We start from the raw sequence: 15734 nt of genomic DNA on the forward strand, positions 1-15734 counted from the left end.
CCCCATGTAGCTGAAACTTAGCTATATATGGATAGCTAACTTTTGGAGCAATATAACTAAAAAATTATCTGTACAACTAAAGACTTTCTACTTGAGCAAAAAGTTTAACTATATCGCTAATTTTTAGCTACATAGCTCCAAAATTTAGCTATCCATATATAGCTAATTTTTAGCTGCACAGGTGAGTCGTTTTTTTTCTCAGTGCAGAGGCGTGGTCGCGGAGGTCGGAGAGGACACGGGAGGGATTCAAGGATTGGAAATATTTTCTGGAAAAATTCGCAAACTTTTCAAAAAAAAAAAAAAAATAGGAGATTTATTTTTTTCCCTGAAAATTTTGATTGAATTTTACCTACTGAGAAAAAAATACAACTTCGTCAACAAAAATTTTCTCAAAGGTTTTTTTTTTCTGGACAGTTAAAACCCGCAGACGGGACCATAGGTAGTTTACCGTTTCGCTTTCGCTCTCTGTTCGCAGGAGAACGCGCGCCTGCTGTCCGGGCACGGCCACCCCCACGGCGGCCACGGCCACGGCCACAGCCACGGCCACTCTCACAGCGTGCCCCCCGGGCTGCCCGCCGGGCTGCCGCCCGTGCCGCCGCCGCCGCTGCCGAGGCCCAGCCCCGCACAGCGCGCCCGCATGCAGGCCCTCAACATCGACCGCTTCTCCAGGGTCTTCTTCCCGCTGCTCTTCTTCGTGCTCAACTGCACGTACTGGATCATGTTTGCGCGGTACCTATAGCGCGGCCGGCCTCCGATCAGCCGACGCCAAGTTAAAAAAATAAAATTAAAAAAAATAGTCAGGGCTAGAAATCTTTTCATGGATAATGGGTAATTGGTAGCAACAACTTGCAAATCTCTGGAATTGGCCACTGGTCTGGTGCCCTCTCCAGAGAAGGTAATAATTTGTCAACAGGTTCCGTCAAATAATCATCGTTCTGGATTGGTTCGTTTCTGAAATGTGTGAGGCGATTTATTTTCTAGCCAGTAGAATATCAAGTCATAGCAACTTTTGAAACCACAGTAAAACATATACTATCACGGCTATGTGAGTAAGAGTTTCCTTTTGCTCTGCAAATTCGCACACATTAGCTTACATATCCTCTCACATAACTTTTGAATTTTTGTAAATGTGACAACAAAGTGAGTCCTCACACTCACACATTATGACTGGCCTTCTACAAACTCTCACAATAATTTTTTTTTTCAATGGTCATTAGTTAGTTGTCTCTATTAACAGCTTTTCCCTTCCTGTATTGAGTTCTGTCCCAAAATATTGGCGCCTAGGAAACTTGAATTGTTAAGTGAAGAATCTCTTGCTCTTTTTTTGTCAAGCACATAAAATTTATCCCCCATTGTAAATCTAGAAGTAAAAGCCAAACCATTTACATGTTAAAGGTCATGATAGCACTCAGCCTGAAAAGCTCATGACACTGCTATAGCTAAATCTAACACTTTTAACTCATTCATTTATCACAATATGTTTTGATGCAATGCAACTGGAAAAAGAAAACCAAAACAAAGAGTGCAAGTAGCCCATCCTGCGTGTAGTTTACTATAGATCAGAATAAGTCAGGATATTGCACAAAAACAAATTGCTGTCTTGACTCCAATTTTTGACATCTGCATCATTTAACTAAAGAGGATTATGTTTGTAGATAATGTTATAGATGTGAACCATTACATATATATTATTAAATTTAATTAAACCTTTATGACAGTTCCATATTCAAATGTTTTCCTCAACATTTCAAGTGATTTGGACATTTCTCCATGTTTCAAAAAACACAACCATGAATATAATACAGCATGTATTTCACTCCGGATCATTAATTGTCAACAGTCACAACAAAATAAATACCCCAAGCAGGGTATGAAGTACAAAAACATTGTTACAATACATGTGTTTGCTTTATTAAAGTTTGAAAACACCTGCTTTCATCATGAAGACATCAGATAATTACTTATATGGCCAGAATGTCCCATTCAGGGTGGGATTTTCCTGCCATCAATTTGTTGGAATCCAGTCCAGCAAACCACAGTTGGCCAGATTCAAATTTGTTGCTGAAGAGTCCTGCTGTGACTAGGACACCCTGTAGTACATTTGATTGTCTAGATGAATACATTTGCAGTTAATTAATTTTTAAAAAATTATTAAGTACATTCACTCTCCAAGAGAACTAAAATCAAGTAAACACAGAAAAAAATCTTCAGAAAATATTTTTTCCTACATGTTTAAGTTGGTTTATTGTCAACACTTTGAATTTTTACAACAATTTTTAAGCATGAAGAGGATAATACCAATTGGTCATACTACACCCTTAACAGGTATGTTAGAAATATGATTAGTAAGACTGTTAATACTGGTACTCAAGGAACTTAACAGACACTGAGCACTGAGTACAGTACAATACAGGAAAGAAAACTGTTCTGGACTCAGGTCTTGTACAGAATACAATGGCATATAGTAGGACATAAAACATCCACAGTTGTTTGCAGTTTCTTGCTGTGAAGCATCATGAAACTACGTACACTTAAAAAAAGGTATACAGAAATATCAATAATCTTGGAGATAACACATGAATAGAGCAGCATTCTAAAGAAATACTTATAATTTGCCTGAAACTAGAGAAGTTTGTAAACTACAAATCAGATTAGTAAAAATAGTATGGCTTCTTCTGCACAATGGTAGAAAAAGAAACCTATATTTGTAACAATTTCAGAGAAGTTTGCAGTACACATTAGTATTAGGCCAGCTTGTCAGAAATTGGAGAAGATTTCTTGACTCCTAATGGACTTGGTGGAATACTGAAGATTTAAGCAAAGCAAATATTGATCAGTCAATTCATTCAGTCTATACACAAACATTTAGCTGCAAAGTGTGATATTGTAGCTTAAAGTTGTAATTCTCCACAATTTTATACAGTCTTTTTAAACAGAAGACTTATCTTGGATTATTCCATAACAATGCAACAGAAATATACTGCATATCTCAACACAATAGGTGATGTAGATAAAACATATTGTACTTTTTTACATACTAGAGTATGTATACACGCACACACACACACACACACACACACAAAATCCACACACACAAACAACTCACACACATACGCACATTATTTAGCTCTACATTGACATTAGATAGATACAAAATGTATGTACATATTTCAATGGTACAGACCTAGGAACATTGTCAGTGCTTTTTCTTAGTCAACCATTTCAGCCTGTTAAGGACCCCAACACTCAACATGATTTCACAGCGAGGTTATCTACATTCCCTACACAACTTATCACATAATATCACATTAATAAAATGGCTCAAGATTGCAGGTTTTAAGAAAAGTGCAGTATAAGAAAGGTTGTAGAATTTGAGCATTCCTGTTATTGGAGAAAGGAAATTGGTTGGTGAGTGAAAAGGAAATATTATTCTGCAATCTTTAGCCAAGATAAATAGAGACTGTATTCTTGAACACACCCACATTTGAAAAGAAAACATTAATAGTTTGTGATTTGAATCAAGAGAAGAAAAAGTTTTTCAAAGAAAAGGAATGCTCAAACCTATACTTCCTGTGGTGGAGGTGGAGGAGGGGGTCCTAAGGGTAGGCAATGGTAACTTGATGGCCGTGGAGCATGCACTGTGGCGGTCTGAGTACTCATACTGAGCCTATAGCACCTGTCGTGGTTTGTTCTCCGTTGACGATTGGGGTGTTTCACGCTAGCCACAAAAGGTGGTGCTTTTACAGGGGATCGTACAGGTCCCACTAATCTCTGGACGGCAGGGCTTGAACCTTCACCATCTGACGAGTCTCCCTCACCTTCATCTCCGATTTCTGATTCTTTAGTTTGAAAAGCAGTTTCTAAAAAGCAAACAATTATATTTTTTAAATACTTTTTCATTTAATAATTGGAAAGAAAGTAATTATTTTGATCTGTTAATCTGGCTTACCTGGAGGAGGTAAAAGATCCTCATGGCTACGGCTCCTCTTCGAATCTCCAGTGCCACTATCTTTGCTGCTGGAATGTTCAGAATCAGTGTCAATTTGATTGGCGATTTGGCCACCTGGATGGCCATACACCAGAAGTGGCATGGGGGAGTGGTCAGAAGTCATTTTCAAGTCAACAGCATGTGACATCCCAGCTCCAGAATTACCAGCTGAAGGCTGTGGAGCTCTGGTCATATGCTTGCGAGTTTGGTATATAATGATCACCCAAACAACAGATGTGCCCACGGCACAACATACCACAGCAATGACAATAATGCCAGCCATGTCATCATTGATTATTAATGAACCTGAGGCTAAAACAGAAAATGAAGAGTCAAGTTACCAAAGACATCAAGCAAAGAAAAAACAGAAGGCAGAACAGAAATGTCTCCATGAAATTTTACCAGGAATAATTGTGAGCTTGGAATAGCCCTTTTCATTCCCAAGAGGATTGGATAGTTCACACTCGTATCTACCAGCATCTTCTGGTTGAGTGTTCCGAATAATAAGAAGTTCATCTTCCGCAGTGAAATGATAACGTTCCGAGGGTCGGAGTTCAATCCCATCTTTAAACCATTTTAGGCGGGGCCGAGGTGACCCTGTTGATAAGCATTCCAGCACAACCGCCTGACCGACACGGACATCTTTGTTTTCCATAAGTTTAAGAAATGATGGAGTTTCTAAAGTATTAGAATAAGAAACAAAAATATTAAATTGAGAAGGTTACTATGGAAAAATGATTGGGAGTATGGCCTTTTACTTACCCAAAATTGTTAAAGAGGCATTAGTAACATTGACACCAGCTTCATTGTGAGCCATACAGCTGTAAACACCCATGTCAAAAGGTTTTACATTCACAATAAAAAACACATCATCATCTGGCATGACATGCATTCTGCGTTCACGAGCAGCTGGGAAGTCGTTTCCACCATCCTTTTGCCATGACATTTTTGGTTCAGGTAGCCCCTCAGCAGCACAAGGTAGTCGCGCAATACTACCAGTTTTTACTTGAAGGTCCTCCGGAATTTTTGTAAACTTTGGAAACACTATAAAATAATAATAAAAATAATTAGCACAAACAATTGTAAAATATAACTATGTAAAATAATTCAGGTTAGGTTTTCTTAACTAGAACTCACCTACAACTGTAACATTAGCTTTGCCAGAATGAGCAGAACCAAAACTATTGGAGGCAAAACACTGATAAATGCCAGCATCTTTAAGGGATGCATTGTATATATGAAGCTCAGATGTTTGTTCCATGGGATCACTTGTGATTCGGAAACTATATTTGATGGACATGCCCAATGCACTTTTCACTTCAACATTGTCTCTTTTCCAGCGAAAACTAATTTTTTCGTCGGAGGATGAATTTGCTCGGCACTGAAGAGTAAAGTTTGTACCAACCAAGACCATTTTTGATTTAGGTTCTTCAATTATATGTGGATTTGGAATTCCCTCTGGAATAAGAATTATTTGTTACTCATAAATGAAGAAAGTGCTGAAGAAACAAAATATCAAGATATAACAATTAAATACAAACCACAAGAGAAGTTTTCTGGAGCAATGTGCATTATAGATATTCCATGCAAGGGAAAGGGATAGTTACAGGTTGGATGAGTTTCCTTAGCAAATGGCTGCTGTTTGAGCCAAACTGGTAACCATTTCAAGGAACAGTCACACATAAGAGATGAAACATTAAGGGAAAGATGTACAAGATTTGGCATATGGATCCATGGATTTTCTTGAATGGACAATAAGGAGTTATTAGCCAAATTCAAAACTTTTAGGTTGTTGACACCATTAAATGCAAGATAGTTTATAGAACTGATTTGATTTTCAGCAAGGCTCAGAACTTCAAGTTTAGTTAGACTGTTGAATATGCCATTCATTTCTTCTCCAGCCCAAGACAGCTCGTTCCCATTCAGTTCCCTGGAAAATAAGCAATGAATGTGAGTTTTCATTCAATCACTTAACTAAGACAGAGATACTTAATAATACTTACAATTCCATTAGTTCAGGAGTGTGATTAAAAGACCCTTCCTCTATGTAGTGTATATGATTCACATTTAATCTCAACTTTTGAAGTTTGGAGAGGTGATTCAAAGAATTTTTTCCAATTGATTTTAATTGGTTGTGGGATAAATCAAGTTCTAAAAGGTTAGGATTGAAGCTCCAACACTCGTTATCCATCTCCTTTATATGATTATGGCTAAGATTTAGCAGATGCAATGATTCAAGTCCATATAACCATGATTTTGATATATTAGCAACATTATTATGGTCTAAGAGAAGAACGCTTATGTTCTTCAACCCCCAAAAAACACCATCTTCAAGGAGAGCAATATCATTTCGTCTTAAGCGCAATGAAGTTAGCTGTGATAAATCTTGAAACATAAGACTTTCTAGTTTGGTCAGTTGGTTTCGATTTAAATCCAGATTTTGTAATACTTTTAGGTGTTTTAGAGCATCATTTGAAATACTTTTCAACTTGTTTTTATTGATGCGTAAATCCTGCAACTTCACAAGACCTTCAAATTGTCCACCCTCCAACTTTTGAAGCAAATTGTTGTTCAAGTTCCTAACAGGTGAAGAAGAAGATTATAAAAAAGACATTAGTAAAATATAATTGAATTCTGTCCTAGAAAAAATAAAAAAGGAGAAATACTTACAGTTCTTTCAAATTTGATGTATTTGGGAAGGTAAATCCTGAGAGGTGTGAGATGTGATTGCTACTGAGATCAAGAGAAGTCAAGGCAGGAAATTGGTGAAGAGTCTGGCTGCCAGATTTTGTGATGTTGATTTCATTGTGCGACCTAAAAGGAACAAGTTAAAAATTACAGAACCAGAAGAAGATTTACAATTTTAAAAATACAGAAGATGAAAAGTTTACAGAAACTTACAGTATGACTGTTGATAGCCTGACAAGACTTGGCGGAAGATCAGGAATGTCAATAAAATTATTATGACTAAGTTTGCTGGAAAACAAAATCAGACAAATAAAAATTACAGCTCAAAAATCAACAAGGTAGAACATAATAATCAGAATCACTCTACAATCTTTCAATAGATTGTACTTACAGCTCAGTCAGTTCTACCAGATGGCTTAATGGTTTTAAACTATGGCCACGTAATTTGTTTGAGCTGAGATCACTGTAACAAAATGGAAATCAATGTCATTTAACTTTTCACAGTGGGTAGAAAACGTGAATGAAGCTAGAACCAAACAAAGACAACTATGGTTTTTGTTCTAAATTGATAAAAGACAATAGTATGACGACAATCATTGAATGGCAATAGTATACATGAGAATAACAATGGTTGAGGATGAATAAAAATTGTTTGCTGAACAAGGAACAGTACAACAGATAAGATCACACAGAGAAAAGCAAAGCAAGGGAATCATTTAACTGGAGGTACCGATAAAAAACGGAAATAGAAGAAAGATATGGATCTAATGAGAGGTTAAAGGACCCTGATTACTTACAGTATTCTGATCCACGTAGGGAGATCTGAAGGCACAGAAAGCGTCGAATTACCACAATCCATCGAATGACCTAGGCAGGAACATGGTTTGATGCAGATGTTACTATCTGCCTGGGTATTAAACACCGTTGAAATCAAAACAAAACAAAGAATGGGCCTAAGTACGGCCATCTTTGACGAAGACACCGCAGATGAACACATTTCACTAATCTTCACTCATGCTATTGCCTTCATTCGTCGAAAATCATGACGAAGATGATAGCTAGGAGTATTGTTAGACAAGCTCAATGACGCTTCAAATAAACAGAGGTAAACCATTCTGTAAAAGGACTTGCACCCAAGCCACCATCATGAGCTACCAAGAATTTCAATTCACACACACGCACGCACACACACACACACAAACACAACACACACACATACACACACACAAAAGCTGTGTGGAAAGTGATGAAAAGTTTAGGAAGGCTATGAGTTGGTCACGCTCTTTTGTTTTTGGGTCTTTCATTTGTTAACGCCAGCGCGAACGTTTGCTTTGCACGTTCACGAAGTGTCTTTGGTCACTGTTCTTACATCTGTGTTTGGTTTTGTGTATTGCGCTTGCACTAACAGTTGTATCCTTATGATCGAATGTATGCAAGATTATGAGCTAAAGCGAGGCTCTCTATTGTGAAATGCAACTTATTCCTCCTTGTATCGTTTTCCCAAGGAAAATCAGGTGAATGTAGTGAGGTTATGGTTTTAAAAACAGTACCCATTTTCTTTGAATAAATTGATATCTGACATGGTCAATATCTGTTATGTGAGTGACTTCGTTTTATCAGCTGTTGAGTTTTTCTTGCTTTTGGTTAATTTTTATTGTCAGCCTCAATTAGCAAATAGAACTTTCCAGACCATTCTGGTTTCTTGTGCATCTGCCCCATTAACAGTTTTGTAATTGTATAGAGAGCTCTACTTCGTATCTGCCAACATGAACCTGGAATTTAATTGTTTTTATCTTTACTTTTGTTTTGCCTCATTATAGCTGTGATGGAGCAGAGTGAAAATGCTCATTCTTATGAGAGTCAATCATCTCAAAGCTCGGAAGAACTACAGGATTTCTTCAGACCGCATCTTAATTCACATGACTGCTCAAGGAGTGATGCAAATGCTTGGGTGAATTTTAAAACGATTACCACATTTAATTCAGGTATATTCATCAAATTGTAATTAATTTTTGTTTACGGTGTTTTAAAACACCAGAATTGAATCATATTGACTCACTTTCAACACTTGCTTCATTTGGGTGATTTCTAAATAAAAGCTTGTTTTAGGAATTTCATCTTCTACTGACATCTGTGGGACAAGCTATTCTGAAAACCATGCATCTCACTCACCAAATCTCACCAAAGTTGAAGTTACTACTCAGGATAAGAAAATCCAAGAATCAAAGTCAAGCTGTAGCATGGATATTGATGAGCATTTTCATTTTAAGCACTCTCATTCATCTCAATTTGTTGAAAAGTCTATCCAACAAAACAATTCTTTGCTCTCGAGCAAAGAAGAAATCTTGAAATCCTGTATAAATAGATCTAGGAGAAAAAGTCACAGAAATAGTCTCTCGGAAGGCTCCAATCCATATGGCGTAGAGTGTGAGAGTGGGAAACCACGGAATGGAACTATGAGTGATGCTGGCAATAATTTAGCCAGTACCAGCCTAAGGTCATGTGCTCCCGGCCCAGTGCAAAGTCTGACTAGATTCTCTCCGACAAGCTTACTTGTAGAGTCCTTAATTGATCAACTGTGTAAACTCATGGAAAAAGATAGTGGAAAACAAAAGAAACTCTATCATGGTTAGTAATAAATTGCATTTATAAAATTTATTGTATGCATTTTTGTTCTTGACTGGTTTCTATGATTTTTTTATTGCAGTGATATGTGAAAGACTTCATCAGATGCAGCTCATTGATGATACTTACACAATTGAGGAATTTCAATTCATGCGCAGTCATTATCAGAAAGCTCTATACCAGCTTTTGGCCGTTGCCAAGTCATCTACACAGTCATGTGACTCAAAGACCATACTTCTTCCACTTCCAAGGTAAACATCAAATAGCTAATGAAAATGCTCTTTCTTAGCATTCTGAAGGAAAAAACAATTGTTTTGCTTTGCCATGTTTTCTCTCAGCTCCAACATGAATTTTGACATTAAAGTTCATTCTGAACAATTACTGGAGTGGTCTCGTTATCAACATGAATATCAAGAGTTGGAATACATTGCTAAAGGTGGTTTTGGCCATGTTTACAAGGTCAGGAATAAATTAGATGGTGGTGAATATGCAATCAAAAAAATATTTCTCAGGTAAAATATTATAAATAATGCTGTTTTTGGTATGTTGTGTATTTGTTATTTTTACCAGAAAATGATTATTAGTATTAAGTTTCATATTTGGTCAAAAATTTCAGATATCGCTATGTTCAAGGGTTTCTCAGAAGCTTAAAAGAAGTGAAAATGCTTGCTCGTCTTAATCATCCAAATATTGTTTCATACAAAGCAGCATGGCTTGAACCACTAGATGATGAGAAATATAAAGCTGAGATTCAGAAACCCTCGCAAAGCAGTTTATCTCAAGAAATCTCAGTTTCTATTGTGTCTGTCACAAAAAAGTCTAAGTAAGTGTTACTCTATTTTATTTTGTTATCCATCTTATTTATTGCATTACAGTATAAAAGTTAGTATTTTTCGCGTTCCAGGTTGCCTCTACCCCCTGCTCCCACTGATATGACAGAAGATTCTCTTGATATTGTATTTGAAGATTCTTCAGTCAAAGCTGGCAACAACTCTAAACTTGATACGCCAGAGAGTCAAGAAGAACCTAGCATAGTGTTTAAGGATTTCAAACTGAGTGATGAAAGTGAATCAAAAACTCGCCCACTTTCACACTCGCCTGGTGCAGCTGTCTCATCGAGAAGCCGTAGTGGAACTGACTCTTCCCAATGTAGCAACAGCGATGAGACTGATGAGGGATCAAGTAGCTCAGATGATGCATTTGTATACACTTTGCCCTTAAAGGCAAAACGCAGTAGAAGAAATAGTTCCACTTCAATTTTGGTACTGTCATTTTAAGGGCATTAATTTAAGCACAGTAATTTTTCTAATATCTTAAGTATTAAATTTTTGAAAAATTATGTTCCAGAAAAATTGGGCCACACTGTATGTTCAAATGCAACTTTGTGAGCGCAATTTAAGGCAGTGGCTAGATCTGCGAAATGTTTCCTTACCTGCTTATCCATTGGCACCAAACAATAGTAATGGAATTTTAGCTCTTAGCCTTTTCAAAAAGATAGTTCGCGGTGTGGATTACATTCACACGCAGGGCATTGTCCATCATGATATCAAGGTACGTAGTTATGATCTACCTTTGTTGGCATTACAGGGTGTCCCGTACACCCCATCCCTTAATTTGCTTCTTATTTTGAACCGCATGCAGGCGTGCGGCCGGACTTGCCTACCGTCGCTCACCATGGCGAGTAGGCAACCCGCCAACGCGTGTCAATGCCTTACAGCATAAGCAAAAAAAGTGCAGGGTCTATGGGACACCCTGTATATAAAAACTCAAAAATGTTTTGTGACTCTTTCATTGCAGCCCAGTAACATATTTGTGAATGAAAACTTGAAAGAAGTTCAGGTTGGTGACTTTGGCTTGTCATGCTGTATTTTAAGTAGAGTTGATAGCACTGGGGCTTTTGGGGAAAACCATGGCGAAGTGGGAACTCGCATGTATGCAGCTCCTGAGCAGTTACGAGGAAAATGTACTTCAAAGGTAAGTTGCAAGTTGTTCTTTAAATCAACTGTTTCCTTTTATCAATCACATATCATTTCCATAATATTTTGTTACTTTTCTGATTTTAGAGTGATTTGTATAGCTTGGGAATTGTGTTACTTGAGCTTCTTCAACCGTTTCACACTGACATGGAGAGGATGAAAGTTATTCAAGAGTTAAGAACTGGTCATTTACCACCAGAACTAACCACAACATGGCCCCATGCAGTTTGTATTTCCCTGAGTCTAATGTATAAATGTATTAGAAAGCACACATCATGTTATACTGGTAATTCTTTTTTCTTAATTCTTTCAGGCTAGACTTATCAGTGATTTATTGGTGACATCTCCCGCCTCAAGACCAACTGCAAATGAACTGCTGCAGCGAGTAGATGTTTTGATCCGTTCCAATACAGAGAGTGATTTTGTGTCCCAAATGGCCTCCAAAGATGAAACCATTCGCCTTCTAAAAGAAGCTGTTGCATCAAGGGACCAAGAAATAACAGAACTCCGACGCAGATTGTCAAGTTTTGAAAAGGATTAGGCAGTCCTGCAGTTCTTTCTTCTTTTAATATGCTCTTTTCCCATGCTAAAATCTTAATTGGTTCACAGTCACATCGAACTTATTAAAATGTATTTTGGGTGGTTGTAGTATTTATTATTGGATTGGAATTTTGATTGGAATTTTATAAGACCTCTGAGGATTCCTCTTGTCTTCTTAATTTTCTGTCTAGTCATAATTTGTATGACAGTATTGAATGCACATTGTGCACCATGTGGATGTAGAACATGCAGAGAATCTTTCATGATGTTTTGCTCACACTTTTAATGTCTTGGAAATTGTTGGCTGTGAAATTTTCTCCCTTTTAGTTTTTATTTTGTTGCTTTATGTTAATATCTTCATATCTCGCAAACAATGTCATGAAAATTTCATTAAGCATTTGGAAAGTTTAATTTTTTTTGTTTTGAATGTATCTATTGACAATCGAAAGTCACATTCCTTCATTTCCTTACATTGCTTAAGGACTTGTGGTAATTAGTTTATTATCTAACATTTTCTTACGATATTTCATTCAGGTTGTGTCTTGAATTCATGCCTTTGTTTTGTTTTTTAGTTAATTTATGTGTTTTAAAATTTGTCTTTTCCTATGTACTGCCTAAAATAATGAAGGAGAAATGCATTACACGTTCCTGAAATCTGAAATCATTTGTTTATTAATTCGTTTCTGAATTTTCCCACTTTTTGCTGAGAAACAACGAACAACTCCCGCCCTAAAATTCAAATTGTTTGCGGGTGCCAACACAACAATGTAAATTTGTAGGGTAGATTCTTCCTGGTTGGACCAAATTAGACAATAAAAAAGAGGACGTTACTAACTGCTATACAATGAAAAACACTTTTTTTAAAAATCAACAATAAAATACCATAAATTTATCAGTTTTCTTTCCTTATTATGATGTTTGCAAATTTTTAGCACTGGCAACATTGCAAATGAAAAAAAAGGAACAAGTACGACATTTGTCGTCAGCTTCAGTCGACATACATCGCCATCAGCTGCCGAGAGGAAAATGGCTGGTCCTCTAACTCGCCTAAATACCCTCTCCAAGGGGAATTTCGGTAAGATGATTTACTTCCTAACCAACTGCAATACTCTTAAATGTTAAGACAACCACAAAGTAGTCACATATCTTGAAAAACATCACTGTCAATGTCCTTGTTGTATCAAGACGGTATTATAACCTTAATTACGTAATTTCTCTAACTGTGCTTTTCTTGCCTAAAAGTAGTAAATCTTTGTGATATTTTACGGTTTTCTTATATTCAATGTCATTCTGTTGATGATGTTCATTGGGAACATGGGCTATGGGTAACACTGATTCATTGAAGACTTTAGGCTTAATATTGAAGTAAGTTAGGAAAGTTTATGTTGTTTTTTTGTTTGTGTTCTTTATAAAGCACTTCTTGTAGTGTTTCTGTCTACCCTTTTACTCGCAATGTCACATTTGACTGCTGCTTGCTTTCCCTGGATCTGTGAAGTGTCATGTTGGATGTTGTGCAATACACATACTTCGCTGTGTACTGTCCATCCAATTCACAGCCATTGTATTTCTTCAGGTTCCCTTGGGTCACTTGCAGTGGTGCAAATTCGTCACAACTCAACTGGCCAGCCGCCAGCCCAAACTAAGGTATTCCCTTCATTATGTAAACTTTGAGATAATCTATAAATTGTCATTTGCTTGTCCTGTCATGGTGCACTCTTATACTCTACTATATACGTATGTATAAAATATATAAAAGAAAACTGACCACCCTTTAACACTGATTTTTGTATTTCTAGACTAAGTTTGGCCCTCTGAATGATGATGACAGAATTTTCACCAATTTATATGGGCGTCACGACTGGCGCCTGAAAGGAGCCATGAAGCGGGGCGATTGGTATAAGACCAAGGAAATTTTGTTGAAGGGAACAGACTGGATTCTGAGTGAGTTAAATGTCATTGCAACTTCAGATGTTAGTTAGTCAACAGAATAATGGTTAACCCTTAAAATGTTTTAACAGATGAAGTTAAGACCTCTGGTCTTCGTGGCAGGGGCGGAGCCGGTTTCCCAACAGGAATGAAATGGGGCTTCATGAACAAGCCCTCTGACGGCAGGTATGTGGAGAAAAGTAGCTTTGTATGCTTTTGTAAACTGTAGCATGAATTGTTTTTTTTTTTGAGTAAATATTGCATTTATCTCATCTAGACCCAAGTACCTCGTGGTAAATGCTGATGAAGGTGAGCCTGGAACTTGCAAAGATCGGGAAATTATGAGGCATGACCCACACAAGCTCGTTGAGGGATGCCTGGTGGCTGGGCGAGCAATGGGTGCTAAGGCAGCTTACATTTACATTCGAGGAGAGTTTTACAATGAAGCATCTAACATGCAAATTGCAATCAGTGAGGTTGGTTTCTGAGGATTATTTGTTTTGTCGAAGTTGCCTCTTCTTTCATAGAGTTTACGATACAAATTAATATTTTTCAGGCCTACCAAGCTGGATTCCTAGGAAAGAATGCTTGTGGCTCTGGATATGATTTTGACGTCTTCATGCACCGTGGTGCAGGTGCCTACATCTGTGGTGAGGAGACTGCTCTCATTGAATCCATTGAAGGAAAGCAAGGCAAGCCCCGTTTGAAGCCTCCATTCCCTGCTGATGTTGGTGTGTTTGGCTGTCCAACAACTGTTTCCAATGTTGAAACTGTTGCAGTTGCTCCTGTAAGCTATTGAGCAGTTTTGAAAGTGATATAATTAGAAGTTTGAACAGTTGCACTAATTCTATGTTTTTTCATTTCAGGCTATTTGCAGGCGGGGCGGTGCATGGTTTGCTAGTTTTGGACGGTCTCGAAACTCAGGCACTAAACTTTTCAACATCTCAGGTCATGTCAACAGACCTTGTACTGTTGAGGAAGAAATGTCAATTCCCCTTAAAGAGCTCATCCAGATCCATGCTGGAGATGTTACTGGAGGATGGGACAACCTACTGGCTATCATTCCAGGTGGATCCTCAACTCCTCTCATTCCAAAGAAGTAAGTCTTAAAATTCTTGCTGAAAAAATATAATTGTATTCCTTTTTTATTGGTGTAATATTTTTACTTATTGTACATATCCCATTTACAGTGTTTGTGAGGACGTTCTTATGGATTTTGATGGTCTTGTAGCTGCACAGACTTCTTTGGGAACCGCAGCCATTATTGTAATGAACAAGCAAACTGATGTAATCAAGGCTATTGCTCGACTAATTGAATTTTACAAACACGAGTCATGTGGACAGTGCACACCATGTCGTGAGGGCATCAACTGGATGAACAAAATCATTCACCGGTTTGTCACTGGTAATGCCCAGCCTGGTGAGATTGACATGTTGTGGGAGCTGAGTAAGCAAATTGAAGGACATACGATTTGTGCTTTGGGTGATGGTGCCGCTTGGCCTGTTCAGGTAAGTTGGAATCACTTTCTGCTGCTATCTAAACATGGCAGAGAAATGAATTATTATTGTTTTACAAATCCTTTCTTTGCTCCAGGGTCTTATTCGGCACTTCAGGCCTGTGATTGAGGACCGCATGAAGCAATTTGAAGAGAAGAAAGCAGCCTCAGCCAGCAATTAAATTAAATTAATATGTTAGCACTCTTATTATCAAGAGAAATTAATGTTGCACTCGTATGTTTCTTTCTGATTTCCATCGCTACACCTGAAACATTGTACATATGCGCTTGTGTGATAAGGAAGATAATGAATCAAATAAGAGGACTAATTATTTTAAAGGAGTATTTATTGTATATACCTACTTTAAGTCTTTTCCTCCTTATGAATTGAAATTCTTCAAGATCAGATTGTGTCGAAAACAAGAATAAAAGAAATAGGTAAATAGTAAACTGTTCCTGTTTTAATTTAAAGAAAACAAACCCTTTTCCTACTGG

General features: G+C 37.4%; 4 protein-coding genes across 4 annotated transcripts; 3 read left to right on the forward strand and 1 right to left on the reverse strand.

The window, feature by feature from the left end:
- Positions 1-475: 475 nt before the first annotated feature.
- Positions 476-1712, forward strand: LOC127749247 (glycine receptor subunit alpha-1-like; the record flags this gene model as incomplete). The annotated part of the gene is given in 1 exon segment (XM_052266641.1): positions 476-1712. A coding segment is annotated over 1 exon segment (264 nt), but the record flags the coding sequence as incomplete, so codon positions are not given.
- Positions 1713-1795: 83 nt separating this feature from the next.
- On the reverse strand, positions 1796-7872 carry LOC113211023 (leucine-rich repeats and immunoglobulin-like domains protein 1). Its single transcript, XM_026429258.2, has 11 exons — positions 7474-7872; positions 7068-7139; positions 6890-6964; positions 6659-6802; positions 5992-6567; positions 5530-5918; positions 5126-5446; positions 4751-5032; positions 4391-4666; positions 3950-4300; positions 1796-3860 (listed from the first exon to the last, which is right to left on the reverse strand). Exons 1-11 carry the CDS (start codon positions 7671-7673, stop codon positions 3562-3564), a joined length of 2985 nt encoding a protein of 994 aa, XP_026285043.1. The 5' UTR covers positions 7674-7872; the 3' UTR covers positions 1796-3561.
- A 96-nt stretch (positions 7873-7968) lies between these two features.
- Positions 7969-12478, forward strand: LOC113211012 (eukaryotic translation initiation factor 2-alpha kinase 1-like). The gene is made up of 11 exons (XM_026429247.2): positions 7969-8190; positions 8497-8661; positions 8786-9304; positions 9384-9552; positions 9640-9813; positions 9918-10124; positions 10206-10563; positions 10649-10852; positions 11099-11275; positions 11365-11502; positions 11591-12478. The coding sequence occupies exons 2-11, from the start codon at positions 8502-8504 to the stop codon at positions 11816-11818; spliced, it is 2334 nt and encodes a 777-aa protein (XP_026285032.1). The 5' UTR covers positions 7969-8190; positions 8497-8501; the 3' UTR covers positions 11819-12478.
- A 248-nt stretch (positions 12479-12726) lies between these two features.
- LOC113211014 (NADH dehydrogenase [ubiquinone] flavoprotein 1, mitochondrial) lies at positions 12727-15689 on the forward strand. Its single transcript, XM_026429249.2, has 9 exons — positions 12727-12892; positions 13391-13461; positions 13614-13758; positions 13836-13929; positions 14021-14219; positions 14300-14530; positions 14610-14842; positions 14934-15252; positions 15338-15689. The coding sequence occupies exons 1-9, from the start codon at positions 12844-12846 to the stop codon at positions 15419-15421; spliced, it is 1425 nt and encodes a 474-aa protein (XP_026285034.1). The 5' UTR covers positions 12727-12843; the 3' UTR covers positions 15422-15689.
- Positions 15690-15734: the final 45 nt, after the last annotated feature.

The sequence above is a fragment of the Frankliniella occidentalis genome, unplaced genomic scaffold, assembly GCF_000697945.3.
Source record: "Frankliniella occidentalis isolate FOCC.00 unplaced genomic scaffold, Focc_3.1 Scaffold3, whole genome shotgun sequence".
Taxonomy (NCBI): domain Eukaryota; kingdom Metazoa; phylum Arthropoda; class Insecta; order Thysanoptera; family Thripidae; genus Frankliniella; species Frankliniella occidentalis.

Coding starts and splice junctions, on each gene's coding strand:
- LOC113211012 (XM_026429247.2), top strand. CDS start 8,502: ATGGAGCAGAGTGAAAATGCTCATTCTTATGAGAGTCAATCATCTCAA. Junction 9,814..9,917: donor ATCAAAAAAATATTTCTCAG/GTAAAATATTAT, acceptor CAAAAATTTCAG/ATATCGCTATGTTCAAGGGT. Junction 10,125..10,205: donor TCTGTCACAAAAAAGTCTAA/GTAAGTGTTACT, acceptor TTCGCGTTCCAG/GTTGCCTCTACCCCCTGCTC.
- LOC113211023 (XM_026429258.2), bottom strand. CDS start 7,673: ATGTGTTCATCTGCGGTGTCTTCGTCAAAGATGGCCGTACTTAGGCCC. Junction 5,919..5,991: donor ACTCCTGAACTAATGGAATT/GTAAGTATTATT, acceptor CTTATTTTCCAG/GGAACTGAATGGGAACGAGC. Junction 5,447..5,529: donor TCCAGAAAACTTCTCTTGTG/GTTTGTATTTAA, acceptor TTCTTATTCCAG/AGGGAATTCCAAATCCACAT.
- LOC113211014 (XM_026429249.2), top strand. CDS start 12,844: ATGGCTGGTCCTCTAACTCGCCTAAATACCCTCTCCAAGGGGAATTTC. Junction 13,462..13,613: donor AGCCGCCAGCCCAAACTAAG/GTATTCCCTTCA, acceptor TTGTATTTCTAG/ACTAAGTTTGGCCCTCTGAA. Junction 14,843..14,933: donor ACTCCTCTCATTCCAAAGAA/GTAAGTCTTAAA, acceptor TCCCATTTACAG/TGTTTGTGAGGACGTTCTTA.